This window comes from Staurois parvus, unplaced genomic scaffold (assembly GCF_062004578.1).
Source record: "Staurois parvus isolate SC_StPar_1 unplaced genomic scaffold, SC_StPar_1.0 ptg000604l, whole genome shotgun sequence".
Lineage (NCBI taxonomy): Eukaryota > Metazoa > Chordata > Amphibia > Anura > Ranidae > Staurois > Staurois parvus.
In genome coordinates, this window is record NW_028318400.1 from 1733549 (window position 1) to 1758102 (window position 24554).

At 43.8% G+C, this 24554-nt stretch overlaps 1 protein-coding gene across 1 annotated transcript in view; it reads right to left on the bottom strand.

Moving 5' to 3' along the window:
• Positions 1–24554, bottom strand: part of HECTD2 (HECT domain E3 ubiquitin protein ligase 2) — a 131915-nt gene that overhangs the window by 80685 nt on the left and 26676 nt on the right. Inside the window, exon 2 of the mRNA XM_089692756.1 lies at positions 20406–20535. Coding sequence (XP_089548882.1) covers positions 20406–20535 — 130 coding nt within the window. The remainder of the gene's footprint in view (positions 1–20405; positions 20536–24554) is intronic.

The window sequence follows — 24554 nt, forward strand, 5'->3', positions numbered from 1 at the left end:
AGAGCTAATGACGCAGGCTCTACCATGTGATCAAGTGATCACATCTAAACAGGAGATGATGGTTATCGGCAGTCCTCTCCTTACGCTGACAGTGCATAAGGAGAGGAGAGCCGGTAAGCAGTATTCCTCAGAGCAGAGGGGGCATCTACACTGATAATTAGGGCACTAATCGTCAATTCCCTGATTATCAGTGCAGCCCCATCAGTGCTGCCTTTCAGTGTCCATCATTGCCTCCTATCAGTGTCCATCAATGCCACATATCAGTGCTCATCAATGCTACATATCAGTGCTCATCAGAGCTGCCTTTCAATGCCCATTAGTGATTCCTGTCAATGCCCATCAGTGCTGCCTATCAGTGCTTCCTCACCTGTGCAATCTATCAGTACCCATCAGTGCCATATATCAGTGCCATATATAAGTGCCACATTTCATTGCTGCCTTTTAGTGCCCAGCAATGATTCCTGTCAGTACCCATCAGTGCCATTTATCGGTGCCTCCTCATCAGAGCCAGCTATCAGCGCCATCTAACAGTTCCTTTTTTAAAACATTTTTTGTTACATTCTTTCTTTTTTTACGATAAAACACTGTGACCAGAGTAATATAATGTTACCATAGTAACAATGTACTACTCTATGGAAGTGATGAGTATTTTTTATACACATTATGATTGCCTATAGCAATACATTTCACTGCTATATGCAGGCATTTAACTGAATGAAATCAATTCATTCAGTGTTTTTTGTTGTGATTAGCTGTGATTGGCCACAGCTAATCACGTCACAAATGGGTTGTGATTTGCCCAGTCTGTACCATGTGATTACTGTGACCAATCACAGCTAGCAACACAATTGTATACAGTGGATGGCATGAAAGGAAGCCATCCATTGTTTATAATTGTCATGTGACCTGCTGTGATTGGTCACAGCAGTCACATGGTACCGGCAGCAGGCCGGTATATAGATCAGTCATCGACTGTGCCCAATGGACACAGCCAGTGACAGATCTTGCCGCAAAGCGACGGCAATCCAGGCGGGCATCATGTGAACTGGTTAAACCTCTATAATTGTCATACTACCGTGTCATAATCTCATACATTGCATGTCAATCATGGGTTTAAATCAGGTGGTGGGAAGGCAACATGCTGCCTCCTCACCACCTGTCAAACACACTTGGAATGATTTTCAGAGGAGCAGCAATGCCTGCTGCAATTGTGAATGAGCTGCATTCGGCAGTGGCACCCTTACGACTCCCTTATATGTAAAGTTGGGGATGGTAAAACCCTGCGGTTTGGTTAAGGTTTTACCACTCCCCAATCCCTACCCCCTTTAGCTGCTGAGGCTGCAGCCAAAGGTGTACACATGCTACAGCAGGAGTTAAACCCCCTGTTGCTTTTGGTGAGTGCTACCACCTGCCAATCACAGCCCACTGAAGTAAATGGGGCCACTCTGCAAACACCCTGCAACTGTATGCTTCTGTGGGGTTCAAGGGATTAAGCAGGAGGTGAGAAAGCAACACAGTCCTGCCTGCTTTAACTCCTTGTTTGCTGTACTGCACAAGATTGCAGGGCACTTGCAGAGCGGCCTCATTCACTTCAATGGGTCATGCTTGGCAGTTGATACACCCACCAATCATGACAAGGTGGAAGGAAAGAAAATAGCCTGTTTTTACTATCAACACATTCAGTGTTGATGTGGGAATCCCTCCTGCAGTGCTATTGTTTTCTTCCAATGGGAAGCCTTCCCTGCTGGCAGAACACAATGATCACAATGATCACTGCTAGCGACTATAGCAGAGATCGCATGAAAAAAATATGACAGGCTAGCTGTACAGAAGTCGATCAATGGAGATTTTTTTTATTATGTATTGATGTCATACATATCCATCAAACTTATGTATAAAAGTACAAATATAAATAAATAAATACATACAAAACTCAACAGAAAGGAAACTAAAAAGTCCCAACAGTTCCTGGGGAAAAAAAACTCAAACATAGCCTGAACGGCTCATAAATAAAAGTCCATAACCTAAAAAGGAAAAAACGGAAACTATATACAATATTTACAGTACAAGGCCTTTATGGCCGAGACCACGAGTAAGAGCCTTTATGGCTCAGACATAAACATAAACCATAAACAATTTCCATTCAAACCTGCCGCTTACGGCCTATATGGCCTAAACTATATACAAAAAAAAACGTAACCACACTATTACACTACGGGGGGAGGGCTAAGGAACCCGCAGGTCTTCGACGTCTGACCCCTACAACCTACCATGCAAAAGGCTACCAAAAGGAACCGAACGCAAAATCTAGGGAGTGCGGAAGGCAGAAACTAGGGACAGATCCCACCACCCGAGATCAACAGACCGCAGCAACAGGCTTGATGTTCCTCCACGCCTCCATCCAAGCTCTGCATCGCAGCCTGTCTTTCTCAAGACCCCGAATTTTCCCAACCTCACCAAGGATGTCACTCGCCACCACCTAAACAGGGAGGACCTTCTGCCGAATGGAGACCTGACACTGTGCCATCCAAGTGTAATAACGGACAACTAAGCTGACTAAAAACAAGGTGTCCAAATCAAAACCCATGAGACGGTTGAATGCTCCGTACACCCACTCCGCATACGACATGCGATGGAGGAAAGGAACACCCAGAGCCCCTCCCACCTGTTTATACACCTCTACGTTAAAGGGGCACTGAAGCAAGAAGTGGTCCATAGTCTCCACTTCACCCCCACACTCCCACCTCGGACAACCACGTTCATCCGGAGGACGGTACTTCAGGTTACCCCTCACGTAGAGCCTGCCGTGGAAGGCGAGCCAGGCCTGGTCCTGCAACTTCAGGGGGATCCGCTCCAGATTTATCAACCGCAAACCCTCCCTCATAACATGGCCCGGGCAATCCCTCAAGGCCAGCGGCGCATGGAAAGCAGATGCCACAATCCTCTCACACAGGAGCCTCCTAGGGAGGGACCGGACCTCCTCCGCAGTCACATGCCACCCCTGGAGTAACTTCAGGCACTGGGCCACATAAGCCGGGAGCTCACCATGCTTGACCCGCAGGCTTCTCACTGGCCCGCCACTCCCAACTGCGCAGAAAGGGTCCAAACCAGATCCGGAACAGTCCTACCCATGCAGGCGGTCTCTCTGCCAACATGCTACCAAAGTTATGTTTCAAGAACATCAGAGAGAAAAAGACCACTGGGTTGACCATACCTAGGCCACCATCCCACCTGGATGAGTAAGTCACGTCCCTCTTGACGAGGTTCAGCCGATTCCCCCATAACATCTGGAAGAAACAGCTATAGATCCTCGTATAGAGCGATTCTGGCAAGAGGCAAACGAAGCTGACGTATAAAAAGACTGGGAGCAGGAAAGTCTTGATCAAGTCAACCCTTTCTCTCAAGGAGAGCCGCCACCCCTTCCAGCATCTCACTTTGACCTCGGCATCCGACAGCTTGGATTCCCAATTTTGCTTGCTGTAATCAGCAGGGCCAAAATTAATGCGCCCAACACTTTGATGTTTGGAAGTCGATCAATGGATCGACCTCAGTACAAGCAGCCTGCCCATAGAGTCCCTGCTAAACTGGCCAATATTCGATCCATCCATGGCCGGCTTTAGACATGCTGACAAAAATACCTGTTATATTAGTATCTATGGTCCTACATTTTCACCTAGTTTTTCTACAAGGATAATTTCATATAAGGGAGCAAATTTTATCCAGCCTTCAACTCTTTTCTTGGTTGTCAGTGGCTGAAGGACTACACAAATTACTAAAGGAACACAACAAACATGGGAAATTCAAGGTTAAAAAAAAATGCAAGCAAAAGTTACCTTCAGTGAAAACTAAAGGTAAAAGGAATTGGTAGATCCAGATATAGACACCTATAATTACATGCAAATGTTGACTTGTCCTGCTGTTTCCTGCTGCTTTAAGTGAAAAGAGTTCAAATCTTTTCTGAGCAGCTCTTTTAAAGACTCACAGTGAGCACTTCTAGCTTGCTGATCATCCTATAGGCATCGAGGAAAAGCAACACCTAGACATAAAAGTGCAGTCCGTTGTGGCTCGAAATTGCTTAACATCACAAATATATATAGAAATATTAAGGCAATAGCACTCTATACTTACTTCCATCAATACATAGTAAATTTGCCAACTGCTGTTTAACTGCTCTAGGGCCACATAAATGACTTGGAGAACTAAAAGAATAGGCGCTGTGAAAAATGCTCTCAGTCAAGCGCCTTAATGAAGGTGCATCTTTATTGGGTGAGACAAGGTAGCAAATATAATAAAATTGACCAGCCATCTGGGACGCCGGGACCCTGACACCACGTGATTCGAAGCCGACAGGAGCGATCTCGGCTTCCTTCAAAGCAGATGGGACGTCCGTTGGAGTCACACTGTTCACTTCGGGCTGGTCAATTTTATTATATTTGCTACTTTGTCTCACCCAATAAAGATGCACCTATTCTTTTCAGTTCTCTTTATCATGCAAATGATTAACAAGGCAGCAGTGGTGAGCTCATGATCAACTGTTCACATTTCCACCTGGAGTGGCCTCTCTGTGCTCATTTGTATGAGTTTGGCTACGTTCACACTAGCCTTGTGTGCAGGCGGCAGAGAGGCGTTTGGGAAGCGTTTTTACCGCTTCCCAAACGCCTCTGCCAATTCTGCACATTACAGCACATGGTGCTGTTCTAACAGGAGCGTTTGCGTCGCGTTGCGTCGCGGCAAAACGGACGCCTCTGGTCGAGTCAGGAGGCTTTGAAGCCTCCTATTCTCGTCTATGGTGCCGCTCCGCAAACGCTCTGCCGGCGTTTGCGGTGCGGTTGCGACGCGGTTGCGGGGTGTTTGCGGAGCGGTAACACCACTCAAATGCATTATAGGCATTTGTGGGGCGTTATTAACGATCGGCAAACGCGTAGCAACCGCCGCTAAACCGCGCATGCGGCGTTTGCGGAGCGTTTGCCGAGCGTTAAAAACGCTCCGCAAACACCGGACCAACGCTTGCCAAACGCTATAGGGGCGTTTGGCAAGCGTTGGCAAAACAGCCTAGTGTGAACGAGCCCTTACCCTTCATAAAAGACTTGGAGCCCATTATTTTTTGTCACAGGTACTTATATAGCACCTTCAATTTATGCAGTGCTTTACATACTGTATATATATTGTACATTCACATCAGTCCAGGGGCGGACTGACAACTCATGGGGCCCCTGTGTCCTTGCCCAAACTCAAAAAACCCTATGAAAAAGGTACCAGGGGCATCTCATGGGGCCCCCTACTGACCCCGGGCCCTCGGGCAGTGCCCGAGTTTCCAAATGGTCAGTCCGCCCCTTCATTAGTCCCTAACCCTCAAGGGGAGTACAATCTAAGGTCCCTAACATTCATACATATACTAGGGCCAATTTACCTACACGCATCTCTTTGGAGTGTGGGAGGAAATCCAAGTACCTGGGGGAAACCCATGCAGGCACAGGGAGAACATGTAAACTCCAGGCAGGTGGTGTCATAGTTGAGATTCAATCCAACAACCCTAGTACTGCCAGGCGGAAGTGCTAACCATTTAACCACTGTGTTGCCCCTTCTTGTGACCTTCCCTGATGAAGGGGTCCTGCGACACTCCAAAACGTTGCCTTGCTGTAACTATGTAAACCTTCATTAAAGCCTTTTTGGACCCATATTGGAGATCCTTGGTGTGCTGTTGACATATCCCTCCATTGACTCTGTTTGGTTCCAGCCGACAGTTGCTGCAGACCCACCTAAGCATACAGCCATCTTCAGCAGGAACGTGTGCGTTGGAAGTAAGCATCTTCTTAACAAGCGTTTTGTGCGCGTTTACAAGCATCAAGTGCTTGGGCATTAATTCATTCATTTGGCCAGAATAACAATTTATTCTGGCCATTGAAATGAATTAACGGTCAAGTGGTAAACGCACCATGCGTTTTTTCTGCCGAAGCGCTGCTGCTCCTGGACACACTGGTCCTGGGTTTTTTTCCTAGGTGTAAGAGCTCCTGCCACTAAAAGCTCCTAAAAGTCTCTAGCTCCCTGGTCTCCTCCTCCCATGCCCAACTGCAGGATTTCTCCAGGACTTCCCCATCCTCTGAAACTCCCTACCCCAATCCATCAGACTGTCACCTACCCTCCTCACCTTTAGGCGCACCCTGAAAACCCATCTCTTCAGGGAAGCCTACCCCACCCTCATCTAACAACCGATCTCCTCCACTCCATCCCCCACAGCCATTTCCTCCTGTACCACTATCCCCTCCCTCCTAGATTTTAAGCTCGAAAGAGCAGGGCCCCTCGAACCCCTCGTGTATTGTATTGTTACTGTATTGTCTCACGTTCTGTCCCACTTGCTATTGTACAGCGCTGAGCATACCCTTTGGCGCTATATGAATACTGTATAATAATAATAATATGTGTGCATGGACACATAGGATAAAATGGAGGAGCGTTTACAAGCAGTAAAAAAAACAACAAACGCTTAACACCCCTAAAAGTGGCTGCAAAAAGGTGCTGTGTGCATGAGACCTGAAGCTTTAGGTACAACTTGCTTACTGTTTGTCGTAGTCTAAACACTTTCCCTTCCTCCTGATTGGAGAATTCTAACTCTGAATCTGCAGGGAGTGTTTGGACCTCTGCAGAGAGATGCTGTTTCCATACAGATACTAGCGGTCTTTTTCTGCCACTTATTGTTGGGAGGAATGGAAAGTGTCTGGACCCACTGTGGAACCAATAAGAGATTTTCAGCTTTTTGATCAATTATAAATTCATCCGCCAACTTTTTTTTTTTGGAAACTACAATTGGGCTTTAAATGTGAAAATCACACATTTGTTTTCAGTTAAATCCCTGCTGCTGCTCCTGTCGGTACAGATGGTCCCGCCATGTTTATAACGCTGAGCATTATGCTGTGAGCCTGAGTGGGAAGTCATGAGGGTGCATCCAGCCTGATTTGCGTCTGCTGAATTTGTGAATGAGAACAGCAATACAGATGGGAAGCCGTCATCTACCGAGTATGGCGTGTGAATCACACCAGCCCACACACTAGCAGCCACCAGTGCCATTGATTTTGCTGAAAGCCTTCCCCTCTGTTTTCGCAGCGAGGAACTGGAATGGCATCACAGGGATCTGGATTAAACAAAACTGAAAGCAAAAAAAGTGCTGGAGTAAACAAAGTTTTATTTTAGCCTTAACTCCCGTAGTTGTTTTGTAGTTAGAACAGTTAATGTAGCGAAATAAAAAGCCTTTTCAATATACACGTGCAGAACCTGAAGTAAAACAAAGCATACCAGTCACCAATGCATAATTAAGGCATCCAGGTAACATTTTAGAAGAACAGGAGTCTAATTATGGATTATATAACCAAATAATGGCACTTTTTTTTGTTTTTTTTTGTTTTACAATGGCACAAAGGCTCATAGGGAAAAGGTGTACCTGATGTACAAAACACTAGTCTGTGCCTACTCCTGACTTTGTTTGAAGTGATATTAACCCTTGTTTGTTTTTTTATTTTAAAAGAGGAGGTCCACACATACGTATTATGTGCAGTTTGCTTCTAAAACGGGAGCGTCAAACTTAATTCCATGGCGGGCCAAATCTGCATTATGGTTGCTCTCAAAGGGCCAGCTGAATCTGTACAACTAGATGCCCAAACAACCCCATCCACCCTTACATGAGATGTCAAGAGTCCCCCACCCTCCCTTACATCACAGTGCACTCCCTTTACCTTGTGCTGCTGGGGGCAGAGCTGGGAAGAAAAAAGTGCAGAGTCTGGAGGAGGACCAGAGAAGGGCCGGAGTCAGCTGCCAGAGCCTGCGGAATGCTAAGACCAGGGGAGACAGAGACAAGGGGGTGCTGCGGCTGCAAAGAGCGGCACAGGATCTGTAGGAAAAGTTCTGTCCTCCTCTCTGCTGAGACAGGGAAGGGGAGGAGGGGGGCAGAGTCGAACCACAAGGAGAAGCGCAGGATCTGGCAGGGAAGTTTTACCCTCCTTTCTGCTGCTGAGAGCTGAGACAAGTTGGGGGCGGAGACGAGGGGGGTGCCGCAGCTGCAGTAGAGGTGCAAGGGTCACATAAAATGGATTGCCAGCTGTCCCCTCCTCCCTGTTTGTGGGTGTTTCCTAAAGAGACATCTGTGCATGCACTCTCTCTGAGCCAAACTGTGTGCATTCCAAAGAAAGGAAGAGTTGACAATAGTGCAGTACTGTTCTTTGTGACTTCTATCAGTGTCCAGCAGAGCACTGGTTAAAGCTTATAGGAGGAGTTTTCATTCTCCTGTAGGAGGATGCAGAACCCCTGACCACTGTTTGGACAGTGCTAACTGGCCCTGTGCTGATCCCATGCACTCTCCCAAGAAAAAAAAACTCTCTAGCAATACACAGCAAACTGAGCATGTGCAGCTTGCCCCAGAACGTCTGTTCTATCAGGAGATATTTAGTAGACACTGGAAGAAGGGGAGGATCAGAGAATACAGGATCAAGCATTTGTTTTACACAATGCAGAGGATTAACCCTGTAGGTTGCACAGAAAGTATAACAAGCATGCTTTACTGCATATACAGACTGATTTTTACTGGTGTGGGCTTAATAACACTTTAAAGTAAAAATATAGGCAAGCATTTCTTTTTATTTATTTCAGGTACTTATATAGCGCTGTCAATTTATGTATAGTGCATTCACATCAGTCCCTAACCCTGAAGGGGTGTACAATCTAAGGTCCCTAACTTACATTCATACATACACATACTCTAAATACCAATTTAGACAGGATCCAATTAACCTACCAGCATGTCTTTGGAGTATGGGAGGAAACCGGAGTACCAGGAAGAAACCCACGCAGGCACAGGGAGAACATGCAAACTCCAGACAGGTGGTGCTGTGGTTGGAACTAAGGACCCTAGTACTGCCAGGCAGAAGTGCTAACCATTTAGCCACTGTGCCCTTTCTTTTTCACTTTTGATAATGTAAGGGAGGGCTATAACCCCTATCAGTTTTTTTTGCCATCTGTGAAAGCAAAATCCTCTCTTGTATTAAAAGAGGTATAGACTCCAGAGAGAGAGATATCATTTTACCCCGGTACAAATCATTAGTAAGACCTCATCTGGAATATGCAGTTCAGTTTTGGGCACCAATTCACAAAAAGAACATTGGGGAACTGGAGAAAGTACAGAGAAGGGCAACCAAACTGATAAGAGGCATGGAGGAGCTCAGCTATGAGGAAAGATTAGAGGAACTGAATGTATTCTCTCTTGAGAAGAGGAGATTAAGGGGGGATATGATCAACATGTATAAATACATCAGTGGTTCATATAGTGAACTCGGTGTAGAGCTATTCACCCTGAGGTCATCACAGAGGACAAGGGGGCACTCTTTACATCTGGAGAAAAAGAAATTTAATCTCCAAACACGGAAAGGTTTCTTCACAGTGAGAGCTGTGAAAATGTGGAATAGACTCCCTCAAGAGTTGGTTCTGGCCAGCTCAGTGAATTGCTTCAAAAAAGGCCTGGATTGTTTCTTAGATACACAGAAGATAACTGGATACTAACTTTTACGGGTAAAGTTGATCCAGGGAATATCTGCCTCTCGGAGGATCAGGAAGGATTTTTTTTGCCCTGCAGGAACAAATTGGATCATGCTTTGCTGGGTTTTTTGCCTTCCACTGGATCAACTGTGGGTATAGGATTATAACTTTTTTTTTTCATTGACTTTGGCAATGATACGCCCACCTCCTGGAGAGTGTCCTTCACTTGTCTGGATGTAGTGAATGGGTTTTTCTTAACCATAGAGAGGATCCTGCAATCATCCACCACTGTTGTCTTCCATGGACGTCCATGCCTTTTTATGTTGCTGAGCTCCCCCCAGTGTGTTCTTCTTTCCTCAGAATGTACCAAACTATTGATTTGGCCACTCCTAATGTTGCTGCTATCTCTCTGATGGATTTGCTTCACGTTTGAAGCCTTACAATGTCCTGTTTTACTTGCATGGACAGCTCCTTTGAACGCATGATGTAGGTTCACAGCAACAGATTCCAAATGCAAATACCACACTTAGAATCAACTCCAGACCCTTTTCCTGCTTAAGTGATGAAGAAATAATGAAGGAGTAGCCCACACCTGGCCATGAAACAGCTTTTGATTCAATTGTCCAAATACTTTTGGTCCCTTGAAAAAGGGGGGGTGGCTACTGTTAAGAGCTGTAATTCATAAACCCTTCCTCCAATTTAGATGTACAGTCCCTCAAATTAAACCTGAGAGTGTGCACTTTCAGCCCCTATCCATTATATAACTATAGCTTGAATATGTTTTGGTAAATACCTGAAAAAAAAAAAAAATTGTGCCTGTGTCCAAATATATATGGACCAAATTGTAGTTAGGCAAAAATGTAACCCCTTGATCTCCCTAGATGTTAACCCCTTCCCAGCAAGTGTCATTAGTACAGTGACAGTGTATAATATTATAACTGATCACATTAAAGCGATACTAAACGTTCATTTTTTTTCTTCTTTTTTTTACCTTACCTGCTGCGTGCAAAGGCTTTGCACAGAGCAGCCCTGGTCCTCCTCTTCTCGGGTCCCCCACAGGCTCTCCTGGCTCCTCCTATTTGTAGGGTGCCCAGACAGCAAGCAGCTTGCTATGGGGGCACCCACTGCTCTGTGTGTCCATTCACACACGGAGCCACGGCTTAGCCCCTCTCTCCTCACTGGCTGCGATTGAAAGCAACGAGAGCCAATGGCTCCCGCTTGCTGTCTAAGCCAATGAGGAGGCAGAGGCCCGGGACAGCCGAGGCTGTAATTCACATTGATGGATCGTGATGGGGCTCAGGTAAGTATTGAGTGGGATGGGGGTACTGGTGCACACAGAAGGTGTTTTACCTTCATGTATTCTATGCATTCAAAAACCCTCAAGCCTTTACAACCACTTTAATACCACTGGTGATGTCAGTGGCAGTTAGTCAGTTCCCCATGGCGTCACTTAGCATCAGATTGACCGCCACACTATCGCAGTTCCATTATAAGTCGCTGATCATCTCCAATAGTAGTATATAAAGAATATACACTTATTGGGATTTTTGTATTAAAGACATGTAGCAGAATACATTTTGGCCAAAATTTATGAAGAAATTAGATTTTTTTTTTATTGGATATGATTTATAGCAGAAAGTAAAATATAGTCTTTTTTTCAAAATATTCAGTCTCTTTCCATTTATCTCGCAGAAAGTTAAAAATCCAGTGGTGATCACATGCCACCAAAGGAAAGTGTGAAAAAAATTATATAAATTTAGTTTGGGTACAGTGTTGCATGACCACGCAATTGCCAGTTAAAGCAGCACAGTGCCGTATAGCAAAAAATGGCCTGGTCATAAAGGAGTAAATCTTCCAGAGCTCAAGTGGATTATATACTTTTAGAAGTTTACCTGAGAAAATATTATTAACTGCTATAGATTACAGCAAAGTATTACTCTTTGTGCATTGCTGAGTATGCTCCTTTTACCGTAGGTTTTGCTAACAGAAGTCTGATGACTATTTTCCCAAGAAGCTGGAGAGCTGCAAATTCAGTGCTTATATAACTGGAACGAGCGAGTGGAAAAGATTATCCAGCATTACATTTAAATAGATACTACTGCCATCTGCATAAATACTATCCTGTTTTATATTTTCCTTGCTTCAGAAATACATAATTAGATTTGTGGCCTTTCAAAGACCTTAAATTAGCATTTTCTTCTTGCTTGAGTGGATCTAATTGAATTGTTTGTAGAATTATTTTTGGGATAACTGTGACAGTCCCAAACAGCAATGCTTGTTGGGATAATTTTTCTTCAGATATCTTCAAAGCTATTTTGTTAAAGCAGAACTTCACCCTCTCAGTCAACACTGACTGGTTTGAATCCTTATACTGTTAGCATTAGTAAATAGATAGGAAAGTTTATCAATTTACTTGTTTGCAACTTTTTTTTTTACATTTCTTCACTTACTTTTTGGTTTCTTGCCTAGCCAAATGGTTTCATACATCCCTGGAGTCTTCAGGAGGAGAGGGGTTTTCTCAGCTAAGCACACCCTCCTGCCTGCATGCCTGAGCTAAGGGCAGATGGATTCCAGGAAGTAAATGCTACATTATTATACAGTATTTATAAAGCGCCAATAGTTCGCTCAGCGCTGTACATTACAATGGGAGACAGAACAATAACAATACAATACAATGCAAAACATGAGGGGTTCGAGGGCCCTGCTCTTTCGAGCTTACAATCTAGGAGGGAGGGGATAGTGGTACAGGAGGAGATAGCTGTGGGGGATGGAGTGGTAGGAAGAGGGGAGGAGGTCGGCAAGTTAGCAGGGGGTGGGGTAGGCTTCCCTGAAGAGATGGGTTTTCAGGGTGCGCCTAAAGGAGAGGAGAGTAGGTGATAATCTGATGGGTTGGGGCAGGGAGTTCCAGAGGATGGGTGACACCCTGGAGAAGTCTTGGAGGCGGGCATGGGAGGAGGAGACCAGGGAACTAGAGAGAAGGAGGTCTTGTGAGGAGCGCAGTGTGCGTGCTGGGCGGTACTTGGATATTAGGTCGGTGATGTAGTTTGGGGCAGTATGGTGGACAGCTTTGTACGTCAGTGTTAGGATTTTGAATTTGATCCGTTGCGCAATCGGAAGCCAGTGGAGGGATTGGCAGAGGGGGGTGGCGGAAATGGAGCGGTTGGAAAGGTGAATGAGTCTGGCAGCCGTATTCAGGATCGACTGAAGCGGGGATAGCCAGCGGCGAGGCAGGCCAGTGAGGAGGGAGTTGCAGTAATCGAGTCGTGATATGATGAGGGAGTGGATGAGCTGTTTAGTGGTTTCTGGGGTTAGGAACGTGCGTATTTTGGCGATGTTGCGGAGGAGGAGTCTGCCTGAGTTTATTAAAGATTGGACTTGGGGCTGGAAGGATAGGTTGTAGTCCAGAATGACACCAAGTACTCTGGCCTGCGGGGCGGGTTTGATGGTGGCGTTGTTGGACATGATGGAGAAGTCAATGGGGGGTGGGGTCCGGGCTGGGGGGAAGACAAGAAACTCGGTCTTAAAGAGGTTCAGTTTAAGAAAGTGGAGCGACATTCAGTCTGATATGTCGCTTAGTAGGTGTGTGATTCGGGCGGAGACTGAGGGGGTGAGGTGGGGGGTTGAGAGACAGATTTGTGTGTCGTCAGCATATAGGTGGTAGTTGAAGCCGTGAGAATGTATGAGTTGGCCAAGGGAGGAGGTGTAGATGAAGAATCTTTTGCCCTTGCTCAAGATGGCCATGGCCAGAAATGCTAGGGGAGTATTTTTCAAAGTGATTTCTCAGAAAATAAAGCACGGAGACATGGATGGATGGGAGAGTTTGCATTGAATAGTAAAACTAAATGAAATCACGTTTTAGTTTGTGGTGTTCAGATGTAGTGAAGTTCCACTTTAAACTGCATACCTGCTGAACGCAGCTGCAGACATCACTCTGGTACCATTTTTTTACAGCTGGCGGTCGGCCCTCTTGTAACAGCAATCGGAGTGAATAACTAGCCACTCAATTGCTTTTACAAAAAGCAGGAGGGGAAACCCCCCCCTCCTGCCACCTTCCATCACCCTCTTGGGACCTCCCATCCCACAAGGAGACCCGAGCAACCAGCCAGCTAGCTAGACAGCTGAACAAAGCCAGGATCAACTTTGACCAGCTCTCCGTTAATGTAACCTGGAAGCGATGACCTGACATCACTTTTGGTTTACTTGGTGGTAAATGGCGCCATTTAAAAAAAATTAAAGCATTCAAAAACATTGATTTTGGTGTTTTGAATGCTTTTAAGTGCAGAGGAGGGATTTGGGGTCTTATAGACCCTATATCCCTCCATTAAGAGCACCTGTCATGTGCCTATTGCTGTCCCTGGGGATGTTTCTATTCCTTGTGACAGCAATAAAAATTATAAAAAAAATGAAAGCAAAAGTGTAAAAATTAAAATAAAAAAATTCATGATTCAAAAATAAATAAATACATTTAAAGTGCCTCCGTCCCCTTGTGCTCGCACACAAAGGCAAATGAATGTTGGTCCCGCATGCACACAATCATCCTACACATGTGAGACATGTGAGGTATCGCTGCAAACACCAGATCATGGGCAGAAATTCTAGTACCAGATGTCCTCTGTAAAACTAAAGTGGTAACTTGTAAAGGCTTTAAAGCGTTGACTTTGGATATTAAAATTTACGTCGTTTGTCGCCATAGCACGAGCTTGTGCCATTTAAAGCGTGACATGTTTGGTATCTAATTTCGTGGCGTAACATCATCTTTTATATTTTGCAAAAAAATTGGGTTATGTATTGTGATTTTTTGCATTAGAATTAAAAAAATTGTAGGTTTTCCCAAAAAAACACTGCACAAATACCGTGTGACATAAAAAATTGCAAAACCCACCACTTTATTCTCTAGGGTCTCTGCTTTAAAAATATGTAATGTTTGGGGGTTCTCACTAATTTTCTAACCAAAAATATTGTTTATCTACATGTAAACAAAAGTGTCAGAATAAGGTCTGCAGGTCAAGTGGTTAAGGGCTCATACTGTATACACGGGATGTTTGGAAAACACTTCTGAATGATGGAAACTGACTGCTGGAAAATGTAGGTTAAAAAACGTCTGTTTAGGCGCGTTTGCATACCGCGTTTATGCGTGTTTACGTTTAGAAGTGTTTTTTAACGATAACATCAGGAGATCTTCCCTAATGCCCAGAATGCACTGAAACACAGTAAAAAATTAACTATTTCAGACATTTTGAGAGAAATAGAGAGAGCAGAAGCAGAGAGAGCAGTATGTGTTGAGATTACCTATCTTTTCTTTTTGTATTCACTATGGATCCCATCATGAGCATAATGCAGCAGGTTCTACCATCTTTTTCTACCATTTTTTTCCTTCATGCAAAACCTGGAACTGACTGCGCTGGTGTACTAGGTCCATGGAATGGTGTCCCATCACTGGAGTCAGGGGGAGGAATGGTGTCCCATCACTGGAGTCCGTGAGAAGAATGGTGTCCCATCACTGGAGTCAGTGGAAGGAATGGTGTCCCATCACTGGAGTCAGCGGGAGGAATGGTGTCCCATCACTGTAGTCAGTAGGAGGAATGGTGTCCCATCACTGGACTCCGTGGGAGGAATGGTGTCCCATCACTGGAGTCAGTGGGAGGAATGGTGTCCCATCACTGTAGTCAGTAGGAGGAATGGTGTCCCATCACTGCAGTCCGTGGGAGGAATGGTGTCCCATCACTGTAGTCAGTAGGAGGAATGGTGTCCCATCACTGCAGTCCGTGGGAGGAATGGTGTCCCATCACTGTAGTCAGTAGGAGGAATGATGTCCCATCACTGGAGTCCGTGGGAGGAATGGTGTCCCATCACTGGAGTCAGTGGGAAGAATGGTGCCCTATTATAGGTGCTATTGGGAGAAATTGTGCGCCATCATTGGTGTCGGTGGGAGAATAGTGTCCTGTCATTGGTGTCAGTGGGAGGATTAGTGCCCCAAGGGCCAGATAAACCCTACACAGGGCCGCATTCGGCCATCAGGCCACAGTTTGGAGACCACTGCCTTATCGCAATACTTAAACAAAATACTTGACTGGAGTTTGACAAGGAGAAATTTGTCAGAGATAAACACTTGTTTTAGAAGCCTCTGGTGGAAACTGCCATTCCGATTAATTTTGATGCCACAGTACTGGTATTATTACACTGTTTAAATATTATCCATCACCAACCTAAATACTTGTTCTGTTATTTAGAGACAAAGACCAACTGTATGCAAGAAGATTATAGAGAAATAAACTACAGAAATTACAGAGAAAGAAAATGTCAGTATGCTGGAACATCGTGTGACCAAGGAACATTTGGATCTATTGCTCTACCCTCAATACACCCTCTAGCTCATGTTTGAACTGCCACTTCTGCCTCCTATAGACAAGAATGGTGTCTGTACATTTCATCAATACATGTGAAGTGATGTCGTTTTCTGCTTCAGACATGACACAGAGGGAAAGGTTACAGCTAGACCTCAAACATACAGGGGGTTATTTACTAAAACTGCATGGTGCAAAAGCTGGTGTAGCTCTGCATAGAAACCAATCAGCTTCCAGGTTTTGTTGTCAACGCTTAACTGAACAAGCTGAAGTTAGAAGCTGATTGGCCAGTTTTAGTAAATCTCCCCCACAGTGTTATCCAATATATCATTGTGTTGCCAAAGGGAACTATATACTAAGGATGAATAACATGTCATTTGGATCACTTCTATGTATGTAGCAGGCAGTGCAGATCAGAAGTTCCAGCACCTTTATACATGAGGCTGTCACAAGCAGTGCTCAATCCAGATAGCACTTCTTTTAATTAACAAAGTTTGTCCCCCTTTGTTAATTGATGACAAAGTCAAAAAGCTTTTTACCTTAACGCCATTGGCTTCTACTGCTGTCAGTCAATCCAGTGAGAAGAAAGTAGGGGGTGTGGCTGCGTCACGCCGTGTGAGTTGTTGGACACAGACAGCCCAGCTTTGGAGCGTGCCAACACATGTGCCCCCATAGCATGCAGCTTGCTATGGGGGCAGATGGAGAAGAGGAGGAGTGGTCAGCACAGGTAGGGAACCCCAAAAAAGGTGGCATGGAGCAGATAACTATAAACCTCTTTTTAATTTTAGGTAAACAAAAGAAGCCTTTAGTATCACTTTAACCCCCACAGCCCTGGAAGATTACCAGTGCGAGGGTATAGAAAAGGCAGCATGGAGACGGCAGAAGATTTTGCCTAACACAGCAGCCACCAGCACAAGGGACACTTCTCATTCAATGTAGGTACCATCCCTTGTGCTGATTTTAAATAAATAAATTAGTCACTAATGACCTTCTGTTAGCTTTGGATTCTGGCTCACTAACTATTCCTATTCTACTGGATTTTAGATCTGCCTTTGATACTGTAGGTCACACTTTACTCTCTTGCCTTGAAACCATATTAGGAGTCTCAGAATTGGCATTGAGATAGTGGTATACTCCAGATATTTATTTTAACCTACAGATACACTTATAATAAAGCTCACCTGTAGGTAAAATGAACATCTCCTAAATGTTCAGCATTTAGAAGATATGCACTTGTTTGGCAGCCAATAATGTCACCGGCACTTTCACTCTGAAGGAACGGCATTCCCATGCTATTCCTTCAGAGCTGTGTGCCACGGCATGCATGTGGGAGTCACGTCATCGTGGATCTGCCATTCAAGTAGCCGCAGCCCAGGAACTCGGAAGGAAGACAGGAGAAGATGGAAGCCTCTGCAGTGTTGACAGCACACCTTTGGAGGGCTTTATTTTTCAGTTAGTTTTTCATAATGTGCTAGTATGTGATGCACTTTATGCTTTTAACTTGCAGGCAGAATCCCCCCCCCCCCCCCAGCTTACTACCGCTTTAAGTCACATCTTACTGATTGCTGTCACTTTGTATCTCTGGGCGGATTTCAGTTACATTGTTACAAAGTTAGTCTGGCTGAAAAAAAACAAAAGTCCATCCAGTTTAACCATAGAAAAAAAAAGTTATAATCCTATACCCACAGTTGATCCAGAGGAAGGCAAAAAAAAAAACAGAAAAGCACGATCCAATTTGCACCTGCCGGGAAAAAAATTCCTTTTTGATCCCCGGAGAGGCAATCGGATATTCCCTGGATCAATTTACCTATAAATGTTAGTATCCAGTTATATTCTGTGTATCTAAGAGAATCCAGGCCTTTTTTGAAGCAATCCACTGAGCTGGCCAGAACCAAGTCTTGAGGGAGTCTATTCCACATTTTCACAGCTCTCACTGTGAAGAAACCTTTCCGTGTTTGGAGATTAAATTTTCTTTTCCTACAGATGTAAAGAGTGCCCCCTTGTCCTTTGTGATGACCTCAGGGTGAATAACTCTACACCGAGTTCACTATATGACCCACTGATGTATTTATACATGTTGATCATATCCCCCCTCAATCTTCTCTTCTCAAGAGAGAATAAATTCAATTCCTCTAATCCTTCCTCATAGCTGAGCTCCTCCATGCCTCTTATCAGTTTGGTTGCCCTTCTCTGTACTTTCTCCAGTTCCCCAATGTTCTTTTTGTGAATTGGTGCCCAAAACTGAACTGCATATTCCAGATGAGGTGTTACTAATGATTTGTACCGGGGTAATATGATATCTCTCTCTGGAGTCTATACCTCTTTTAATACAAGAGAGGATTTTGCTCGCTTTAGAAACCACAGCTTGGCATTGCATGTCATTATTAAGCTTGTGATCTACCCGAACTCCCAGCTCCTTCTCCACCATTGATTCCCCCAGTTGTACTCCCCCTAGTATGTATGATGCACGCATATTCTTAGCCCCCAAGTGCAGAACCTTACATTTATCAACATTAAACCTCATTTACCACATAGTTGTCCAATTAAACAGTGCATTGAGGTCGGCTTGTAAATTGGTGACATCCTGTAAGGACGTTATTCCACGGCACAGCTTGGTGTCATCTGCAAAGACTGAAATGGGATTTTTAATCCCAGACCCTATATCGTTTATAAATATATTAAAAAGTAAGGGTCCCAACACTGAACCTTGGGGTACACCACTGATGACCCCAGACCATTCAGAGTATGAATCATTAACCACTACTCTCTGAATACGATCTTTTAGCCAGTTTTCTATCCATTTACATACAGATTTTTCCAAGCCGTAGACTTTACCTTACACATTAGCCGTGTGTGGGGAACTGTGTCAAACGCTTTTGCAGAATCCAAGTTTACCACATCCACTGCCACCACTCTGTCCAAGTATACCACGTCTACCACCACCCCTCTGTCCAAGGTTATGCTCACCTCCTTATAAAAGGAAATCAGATTTGTTTGACAACAGTAAGAGCTGTGAAAATGTGGAATAGACTCCCTCAAAAGTTGGTTCTGGCCAGCTCAGTGGATTGCTTTAAAAAAGGCCTGGATTATTTCTTGGATACACAGAATATAACTGAATATTAACATTTATAGGTAAAGTTAATATCCAATTGCCTCTCGGGGGATCAGGAAGGAATTTTCCCGCCTGTAGGAGCAAATTGGATCATGCTTTGCTTGGTTTTTTGCCTTCCTCTGGATCAACTGTAGGTATAGGATTATAACTTTTTTTTTTAATGGTGAACTGGATGGACGTTTGTCTTTTTTCAGCCAGACTAACTATGTAACTGTAACTTGGCCAAGTCAGCAGCTTTACACCAATATGCTTCTCTCTTATCTAACTGTATTTGTGATATAAAACCTGTATGGCCAACAATTTCCTTCAATTCAACTGTGACAAGACTAAAGTCATGCTTATTGCACCCCCCATCAAGTATGTAAGGCCAGTCCTAGTAGCCTATCTATTGATGGCACGGTACTTGAGCTTCACTCTGAATTAAAAAATCTAGGGGTGATATTTGATGCTAACTTAATCTTCAACCCACGTGTACAAAATGCTGTCAGAACATCTTTTTTTCCACTTGAGAAACATTGTTCAGCTACGCCCTATGCTATCATACACTGTAGCTGAAAAGCTGATCCATATATTTGTGCCCTCCTGACTTGACTACTGTGATGCCCTACTCATTGGCGTACCTAAATCCCCTATTAATCAACCACAATATGTACAAAATTCTGCATCCAGAATCCTGACTAGGTCTGGTACAAGTGACCATAGTACCCCTATCCTGGAGTCCTTGCACTGGCTCTCCGTCATGCTCATTTAAAGTATAAGGCTCTTCATGGCTTGGCACTCCATTATCTGTCTGAACTTTTGTCAACTCACTTCCCACCTTGTAACCTCCGATCCTCAAAATCTGGTCTTCTATGTGTCCCATCTTCTCACCTACACTCAATAGGAGACACAGCCTGCTCTTGCTATGCCCCAAAACTCTAGAATTAACTTCCGTAGAACATCAGAGTCAACTTCTCTAAACTCATTCAAATCCAATCTAAAAACTTTTTTTGTTTAGACAAGCCTTTATGTAATTGTCCATTTTCTTCCTTTGTTTTATTTCTTATGGGTTTTTTTTGTAAAGTACTTTGAGAAGCAACGTTTAAAGGCGCTATATGAAAACAGTTTATTATTATGTATTATTATTAAACTAGGCTTTAATTATTGTAGTCAAATAAATCCATTGTTTTGTAACATTTCAAAACTGCGTGCCTTCTGTATTGGGCTCTAGAACTCCATTGCTACTATACTGTATGCAGGTAATGTACCAGAATTGATAAAGTAAACACATAAAGAAAATCAAATTATTTGTGCAAAAAAGAGAATAAAATGATAAAGTTGCCAGCCTCTGTAGTGACTTTGTCAAAGCTCCATTTATCCAGCACAGTTCTGCACACTGTGGTGTTTGCTGTTTTCTCTGGAACAGCTGTGCACACAATACTTTTATTTACCGTTTTTGCTGTTGGGTATAACAAGCTGCGTAGGTGAGCATCTGTTCCCAGCGGCCTCTTTCTTTTGGTTGATAGTTGAAATGAAACTGCTGAACGTCGAGAACTGGCCCTTAGCTCCTCTCTCCATCCCCTGTAATTAAAGGAAACAATTACTGCAAAATTTAGTTTTACGGCTAATGCTCCTTGTGTGATTTGTACTATCACAAGAACATGTAGGAACACAAAGTATCATTACAATTTAAGAAAGCTGCAATTTCTACATAAACAATCTTCCTACATTCAATCTGTGAATAAGTCACTGTTGACATAATACTAGGGGTGAGTGCAAAGAGGAATTCTGAAAACTTTTATACTGTGATTATGGGTGTTGCCGCTTCAACGTTGCTATTGTAATTTATATTAATAAAACAGAGAGCAGGGTGAAAAAGTTCACTGTCTTCTACATGTACAAAAAGAAAAAGAAAAATCAAAACCCCAACGTAGATCATGTACAGTGAGGAACAGAAGTATTTGAACACCCTGCGATTTTGCAGGTTCTCCCACTTAGAAATCATGGAGGGGTCTGAAATTCACATTGTAGGTGCATTCCCACTCTGAGAGACAGAATAAAAAAAAAATTCAGGAAATCACATTATATGATTTTTAAAGAATTTATTTGTCTTGCACTGCTGAACATAAGTATTTGAACCCCTGAGAAAATCAGTGTTAATATTTGGTACAGAAGCCTTTGTTTGCAATTACAGAGGTCAAACGTTTCCTGTAGTTCTTGACCAGGTTTGCACACACTGCAACAGGGATTTTGGCGCACTCCTCCACACAGATCTCCTCTAGATCTGTCAGGTTTTGGGGCTGTCGCTGAACAACATGGAGTTTCAGCTCCCTCCAAAGATGTTCTATTGGATTTAGGTCTGGAGACTGGCTAGGCCACTCCAGAACCTTGATATGCTTCTTACGGAGCCACTCCTTGGTTATCCTGGCTGTGTGCTTCGGGTCGTTGTCATGTTGGAAGACCCAGCCATAACCCATCTTCAGTGCTCTGAGTGAGGGAAGGAGGTTGTTGCTTAAAATCTCACAATAAATGGCCCAATTCATCCTCTCCTTAATACAGTGCAGTCGTCATGTCCCCTTCGCAGAAAAGCACCCCCACAGCATGATGTTACCACCCCTATGCTTCACAGTAGGGATGATGTTCTTGGGATGCAACTCATCCTTCTTTTTCCTCCAAACACGACGAGTGAAGTTTAGACCAAAAAGTTCTACTTTGGTCTCATCTGACCACATGACTTTCTCCAATGCCGCCTCTGGATCATCCAGATGGTCATTGGCAAACTTCAGACGGGCCTGGACATGTGATGACTTGAGCAGGGGAACCTTCCGTGCAATGCATGATTTGAAACCATGACGGAGTAGTGTTCTACTGACAGTGACCTTTGAAACTGTGGTCCCAGCTCTCTTCATGTCATTGACCAGCTCCTCCCTTGTAGTTCTGGGCTGATTCCTCACCTTTCTTATCATCAGTGATACCCCACGAGGTGAGATCTTGCATGGAGCCCCAGTCCGAGGGAGACTGACAGTCGTCTTTAGCCTCTTCCATTTTCTAACAATTGCTCCAACAGTTGATCTATTTTCACCAAGCTGCTTGGCAATTGCCCCATAGCCCTTTCCAGCCTTGTGGAGGTCCACAATTTTGTCTCTGGTGTCTTTTGACAGCTCTTTGGTCTTGCCCATGGTAGTAGTTGGCGTCTGACTGACTGTGGGGTGGAAAGGTGTCTTTAAAGAGCTCAGACAGGTGCTACTAAATTAGATTAATGAGTGGAGTAGAGGTGGACTTTTTAAAGGCACAGTAACAGGTCATTGAGATCCAGAATTCTTGCTGTTTCTTAGGGGTTCAAATACTTATGTTCAGCAGTACAAGACAAATAAATTCTTTAAAAATCATACAATGTGATTTCCTGAATTTTTTTTTCTATTCTGTCTCTCAGAGTGGGAATGCACCTACAATGTGAATTTCTGACCCCTCCATGATTTCTAAGTGGGAGAACTTGCAAAATCGCAGGGTGTTCAAATACTTCTGTTCCTCACTGTAAGTATGGCAAAGAAATCCTCAGCTTTGTTAATAGAATTTATTAATGTTTATGTTGCTTATCTACTCCTTGCCCAGCCCATGTGTTCCTTTAAGTGGGTTTTGATGCCCAGTGGACTGGACAGACATCCTGATCATGTGATTGGCTGTCACAATGAATGTATACTTTGTGACAACTATCAGCAATGTCAAGTCCTCTTTACAGCTCTAACTAGAGACTGAGAACTGTCTGTGACTGATTGGTCTGCACTCTCTCAGCACAGAAACCTCGGCCGTCCATGGACACATACATGCGGAGTGTGGGCGTTAAAGCCTACTCTTCTTGCCACCACACACTACATTGGCATTACATTGGTGGCATGAATTTTAAAGCGTATATAAACCCAACATTTCATATTCCTGATTATATGCCTGCTGTACCATGTACTTGTATGAAAAAGTATCCTGTTCCCTCTGTATTGCTTCCTTTGTGTGAAATCCCTTGTGATCCTGAAGAAAACTGACCACACTAGGCATGAAAAAAAGCGTGGTTAGTTCTCTCCTCCAATGATCACACTTGTCCTGACACCTCCCCTCCCGCACAACCATTTACTGGGAAAATCAGTGTACTGCTGTTTTTCCTACCTCACCTCTATATGCAGCTGACAACAGAGGGAATTTGATCACTTATAAAAAAAGGGGAAAAAAGGGATTTATAATTTTTTTTTTATCTATTCACAAATGTTTTGCCTTTCATTTCTATTTTAAACTGAATGGGTTGTTTTACAAGGTGAGAGCTTACAATCGCTTTAAAGCGGAGCTCCACTCAAAAGCGGAAGTTCCGCTTTAAGGCCTCCTCCCCCATTGGCACTCTTGGGGAGTTTGTACCTTATTCTGACATGTACCCGCTCTCACTTCTGCTCCAACCACCTAGATGATTGAAAGTGGAAGTTATCCTCCCCCCTCCCTCCCCGTAGTCTTCTGGGACACATGCCAGGTCCCAGAACACTGTAGGACCATTTACAATGCGCAGCGCAGCTTGCACATGAGCAGTGGACACGCGGCTGTGAAGCGGCAGTTAAGATGCAGCAGTTATGATGCTGGCGCCAAGGATCGAACACGAAACCCAGCACCCCCTAGGGTGGGCACAGTGCTGGATCCTGGTACAGGTAAGTGATTATTAAAAGTCAGCAGCTACATCTTTTTTAGCTGCTGACTGAATTTTCAGAAAACCAACTAGAACTCCGCTTTAAGTTAGTCTTACACTATGCAATCTGGTTGTAAAATTTGTTTTAAATCTGTCAAAGTTATATAATATTTGGACAAACCTTAACAATTCTTTCACTATGTATCCAATCAGACAGGCCATTGTTCCTACCAACTGTAGCTGATGGCAGATCTAAAGGAGATTGTACAATCAGACTGTATAGTGTATGGTCACCTTTGAACGATTTTGGTACGTTTCAGTATAAGGGATGTTAAGCACAGATCTTAATTAAAGTGCTGACTGTAACGTTAAATAAGCTGCTGCATAAAAGCCTTCTGAAGCTTGCTAGCAGCTTGTTTAAAGTGACAATCAGCTCTCTCACTATGATCTGTGAACTTCCCCATACTGGAGCTAAACATTAATTTAAGGCGTAGTTTACTATTTTTTTTTGGGGGGGGGGGGGCAATATAACACATCCTCACTGCCTGTTAATGCTGATTGCTCTTTAGAGGACAAAAAAAGGCCATTAAGTGTCAACAAAACTGCCTGAAGCTTGTCAAAAGCTTGCTGTACACACGCTCTTATATCAGCTAAGTCCTTTGTAAACAGTGTCTTAAAGCAACCATCCAAACAGAACATTTGTAAACCTGGAAGATCAATTAAAAAACAGCACTCTGTGATGCCTGAAACGGGGCACTGCTGGTACCCCAAGAGTATGTACAAAGCAAGAAAAACCAGAATATATTTCTGAAATATTTATAGTCTATAATACCGAATTTTTTGAAAGATTTGGTAAATATCAGGTTGTGTGGACTACTGAGATATTGGCTGGAAACTGCCACACACATTAAGCAGCACATTTGTTCTATTAAGAAGATCC